Source organism: Primulina eburnea, chromosome 15 (assembly GCF_022965805.1).
Source record: "Primulina eburnea isolate SZY01 chromosome 15, ASM2296580v1, whole genome shotgun sequence".
NCBI classification, from domain to species: domain Eukaryota; kingdom Viridiplantae; phylum Streptophyta; class Magnoliopsida; order Lamiales; family Gesneriaceae; genus Primulina; species Primulina eburnea.
In genome coordinates this window covers 394,401-399,142 of record NC_133115.1, presented here as the reverse complement: position 1 = coordinate 399,142, position 4,742 = coordinate 394,401, and the positions used below count along the sequence as shown (strand labels likewise).

Here is a 4,742-nt window from a genome sequence, read left to right as displayed (position 1 = left end):
ATAGTAACTAATAGTCTAAATATAAATAAATTTTTTATTTTATTAAAATACTTTTATAATCATACTACACTTTACGCTTCAATTTTGTGAGACGCTGCCCACAATTATCGAATCATGGCATAGTAAAGTTTAATATGTCAATAATAGTTTAATTCAATAAAACATTGTTTAATACGTATGTATGTATGTATGTATGTATATCTCCATTTGCAAAACAACAATATCATGGCAGGAAAACCAAATTCTCGCGTACCAACAGATGTTAATAAAATGGAGTCTTTTTATTTAATCACTTGATTGTAAATATTTTCATTTCCAAAAACTCATAATTGACTTTAGTTTTACATCTAAAGAAGTCTCCATATAACTTGAGGACTTGTCTTATTCCACATGTGAAATCCCACCACCTGTGTCTGCCCTCGTTCTGCAAAAACATCCAACAAAAGAAGGTTATGCTACAAGTTAAAAATGGATCAAATCCAACCAAAGATGATGGGAGGTAGTCGTCTCTCTTCAACACTACTTTCAATACCTAAATCCATCCTAGAATACGAACAAAAAATCACAAAGTAACATGAAATTTACTTGTGATCCGAAGGATTTGGCATTAGTTCGTAAACGATTGTTGCGACCACATCCCTCTTCAGCTGCAGAAAAATGGGATTCAAATCATGTAAGATAATGGATGTGATATGGACATTTTTTTTTGCATGCAAACGTACCTGAGTTGCTTCCCCTTTCAACCCAATGTAATGTATTTGAGTTGTATCACCACCAAAATTATCTGGGAAATGTAAAGTGATGTTTCCCAAGCCTTGAAATCTTGAATATCTGATTTGATGCATCAATACGACAGCGAAAAGTCAAAATTGATGGCAAATGACCCTCATTGTGCTTCAGGATTATGTTTGCAAGAAATGCAGAAATGTTAAAGAATTAGTTAAAAAATATCAACGAGTTGCCCCCAAAAGTAGAAGTAAATTTTACCTTGTCTGATACTCTAAAACTCCTTGCAAGTTTTCTGCCAAGTCCCACTCCTAAGGTGAGCAAATAAGTTAATAGAGTACGCTACTATGTGCACGTTCCATTTAAAAAAGCAAACGAAAGCACACCTGCACAGGTTGCATGCTTTGAGCATCTGAAAAATCAATACCATCCCGATTGATAAATCTGCATTTAAAAGAACATTAAAGTGTCAAAAAGGAGGTTCGGGGTCCAGGGACATCAAAATTTAAGTGTAAAAAAAAACTAGGGTAGCTATGATCCCACGACTCTCTAATACCGTAGCTCATATCATAAAAAATCTGTCAGCTGAACCACCTAATCAGGAATTCATACAAAAACAGATGTTGCTTGCACAAACTCACGCTCTCATTTTTGAAGGGCTGGTCCCATCAGCACCACCAACAATGGAAATGCTCTTGATCTTAACATCCGATGTAAATCTACACACAAGATTTAGCGAAGACATCAAGATTAATAAAAATTTAAGCAAAATTAACTTAAAAGTGTTACAAGTAGAAAAAGTAAATATAGATCAAGCCAACAAGGAAAAGGATGATGAAATGAAACAGATCAAAATAATAGATAAAGCTGCCGTGTTAAAACTTTCTGTTAGGCATGTTGTTCTTCTGTCTTACTGGCTCCATTGTTTAGTTTCTTAGTTAAAAAAAAGGAAATATTAACAATGTCTTATTTAGTATAACAGACATCAACACTTACGGAATAAATACAATCAACTCCGGATCGCCGTCGTTGCTTTCCAGGTGACCCTGTTATGGTTTAAACCGGCGTAAAAATGATTGAAGGTCTAGCTTTTATGAGAGTGATAAAATGCACAATTAATTTTGAAAGTATAAGCCTTCATGGTGCCATGTTTCACACATCTGATCATTATACCAAATGTGCATCGCATACATTCAAACACTGCTCTAGCATGTCATGCAAAGAAATAAATTGAATCCATATTGACTAAAACCTGGTGAATCGTATTCAAGAACAACAAACTAGTACTCTGTTATAAGAGAAGATGCCCAAGTTCATGCAGTTTTCTAGATAAAAAAACATAATATTTGATACTACTGGCATACACAAGGGAAGGAACTACAGAGATCATTGCAACTTGACGTAACCACATGCTGAATACCTCTGAAGAATTAAGGCGCTGCTCCCAAGCTCTGAATACCGACTTGACACTTCCAGAAACAGCTTCATTCAATGCAGAAACCTTGGGGGCAGTAAAACTTTTCATTCATTTCACGCTTAAAGTGTGACATCTATTTATTCTTTGATATAAAACAGGATTATAACATCAATCTAAAGGTTCATGATTAAAAGATTCAATGATAAATAAGTAAATGAAATAATGTCGTAAGTTAGGCCTAAGACAAAAAAAAAAAGGTGCACGCTTGTTATTTGCATGTGCACGCAAAATCCAACATAGGAACACTATAAAAGTCCTTGAAATATCTTTTATTTTTTGTAAATATACACATTACGCGCGTTCACAAAGAATAGCTATTAAAACAGAGGTATATCCAGAAGCAAAAATTATATAGAGACAGCATAAATGTCCTCACACAATCCCCCTTTCAACATTCTCATTTCTCACCATGTACTAAAACTGGACTTTATTGCCTTGATCAAACTTCGGCCCACCTTGCCTTGGAACTAGAACAAGGCCAAATGATAGTACAGACAAGTCGTTCTACACATTTAGCACGAACTTTAGGCTACTGCATTCCTAATTCGATTCGGACACTGTGATAGGCATACTACGTATTATTGAAACCCACAGAAATATGAACTGTTAGACGCAGTAGAGTGTGACAACGAACAACACAATTTCGAAACAAAAGAAATCAATAAAAGGGAACAAACCATCGAATATACATTGTAAGCAGGAGCAAACACGATCGAGAAAGAAGATTCGAACCTTAGATAAATCCACATGTTTGTAAAGAGACCAATCGGAGGAGCAATTGTGCTCCTCGCAGCTGTGATCGTGCAAGCATGCCATTTTTCGAGTGTGATTGAACAATTGTGTGTGTGAAACCGTGTTAGGGCAAGAGATTTATGTACGTCATTCTCTACGCTTAACAGGGAATATAAATATATGTAAAAAAAATGATGAGATATAATCAGATCAAATTAATATATGGTGTTATATAAAAAGTAGTTTTTTAATAGACTCATGTAAAATAATCATTAATAAATAATATAGACTACTGGATCCAGGGGCTTAGTGAGGAATTTTTTTCATCTTGAGCTATCTTATGGATAAAAAAAATAGTATAAACTAAATATTACAAAATTAAAATATGAGAAAATACTAATTTATAATAAAAAAAACACTTATTAAATATTTAGTGGTAATTGCAAATATTACATAGTGACACGAAAAAGATATAAACTACTGAAGTTGTGTTATGCGGTTTTTCATAGAATAGAATTCATCAATTATTGCATCGGTGTCAATCTTTACTATAATATCTCTTTCAATGTAAATAATAATAAAATCTGTCAAGAACTCTTCTTCCTTCTTATTTCGAAGAGAGATTTTAAGAAGTTTCATGGCTGAGAATGATCTTTCTGTTGCTACAGTAGAAACAAAAAGTGTTAAAACAAGACGAATCAATCTTTCAATTAAATGATAATGTTGTGTCTTTTCATTCTCTACTAATAGTCGACATAAATTCAAAAATTGTAGAGATATTTTGAAACCTTTCATGATGAACTATATCCAATTTATAATGCTCCAACTGACTTCTCAAATAATGTAGTTCTTGCCCATTGAAATCACTGGGATATAATTTTTATGCAAGATTGTAAATATCATCAACATTAAACAACATAAAATTGTTTCGAGGTTCCAAAGCAGAGTTTAATCTAAAAAGTTTTATAACCCCATCATTGAATCTGTTATTGAGTTATCAAACATGAAAATCTATTGCAGTATGACACACATCAAAACGATAATGGTGCTCAAATGTAATAGAATTTCTTTGATGTCACGAACTTCCTGTAGCAGATCTATAACAGGCATACATATCTGGTTCTCAATGCCATTATTTTCACAAACTAATTGCACAATCGTTAGAAGAATATCATAACCTTCTGCTCTCAACATATGAAGTAAAGCTTTAGTAGTTGAGACAAAATCCATTGCATTAAAAATGTCTAAATACTTTTCTTACAAAGCTCGACAAAGCAAATCGGTTATCCCCATAATCTTGTGCATCAAATATAATATAAATACGAAATCAAATGGTCTCAATTCAATCAAAGAACATGTAGCTCCCCCCTCCCCCGGTATAGAATTCGAAGATGCTTCTTCCACCATGTACTAAAGCACAATAATCACAGAGTTGTACATATCTATCATACTGCAAATCGACTCAAAATGAGAACTCCAACGCGTCTTGCCAGCTCGCTGCAAAGTTCCAATCTGATTAAGGCCAGTATCTGTCTCACGAATATCAGTTGCTATCATATCTGCAATTTCAATAGCTTGGGCATATTGCAACTCTGTGTGCCGTTTTGGAGATTACAAATGGAAATTAATTTTGAAAAAAAAATAGCCAAATATAACTCTCTTTTTCAGCAGCATCTACCAACGTCAACTGAAGTCTATGTGCAAAACAATGAACATAAAATACTTGTAGAGGATCTTTCAGAAAAAGAGCTAGCAGTTCGTTCCATGAGCCACGCATATTGCTAGCTCCATCGTATCCTCGACCCCG

The 4,742-nt window shown here is 33.9% G+C and overlaps 1 protein-coding gene across 2 annotated transcripts; it reads right to left on the bottom strand.

Moving 5' to 3' along the window:
* Positions 1–242: 242 nt before the first annotated feature.
* Positions 243–3,104, bottom strand: LOC140815133 (uncharacterized). Of its 2 annotated transcripts, XM_073174243.1 has the most exons (9): positions 2,936–3,102; positions 2,147–2,227; positions 1,723–1,772; positions 1,368–1,445; positions 1,113–1,170; positions 988–1,037; positions 723–831; positions 586–647; positions 243–424 (listed from the first exon to the last, which is right to left on the bottom strand). In XM_073174243.1, the coding sequence occupies exons 1-9, from the start codon at positions 3,017–3,019 to the stop codon at positions 382–384; spliced, it is 615 nt and encodes a 204-aa protein (XP_073030344.1). In that variant the 5' UTR covers positions 3,020–3,102; the 3' UTR covers positions 243–381. The 2 variants fall into 2 exon arrangements, with proteins under 2 accessions (XP_073030344.1, XP_073030345.1); XM_073174244.1 differs by lacking the exon at positions 2,147–2,227 and having other exon boundaries at positions 2,936–3,104.
* Between the last annotated feature and the right edge of the window lie 1,638 nt (positions 3,105–4,742).

Coding starts and splice junctions, on each gene's coding strand:
- LOC140815133 (XM_073174243.1), bottom strand. CDS start 3,019: ATGGCATGCTTGCACGATCACAGCTGCGAGGAGCACAATTGCTCCTCC. Junction 2,228..2,935: donor AACATGTGGATTTATCTAAG/GTTCGAATCTTC, acceptor ACTGCCCCCAAG/GTTTCTGCATTGAATGAAGC. Junction 425..585: donor CCAAATCCTTCGGATCACAA/GTAAATTTCATG, acceptor ATGTTTTTGCAG/AACGAGGGCAGACACAGGTG.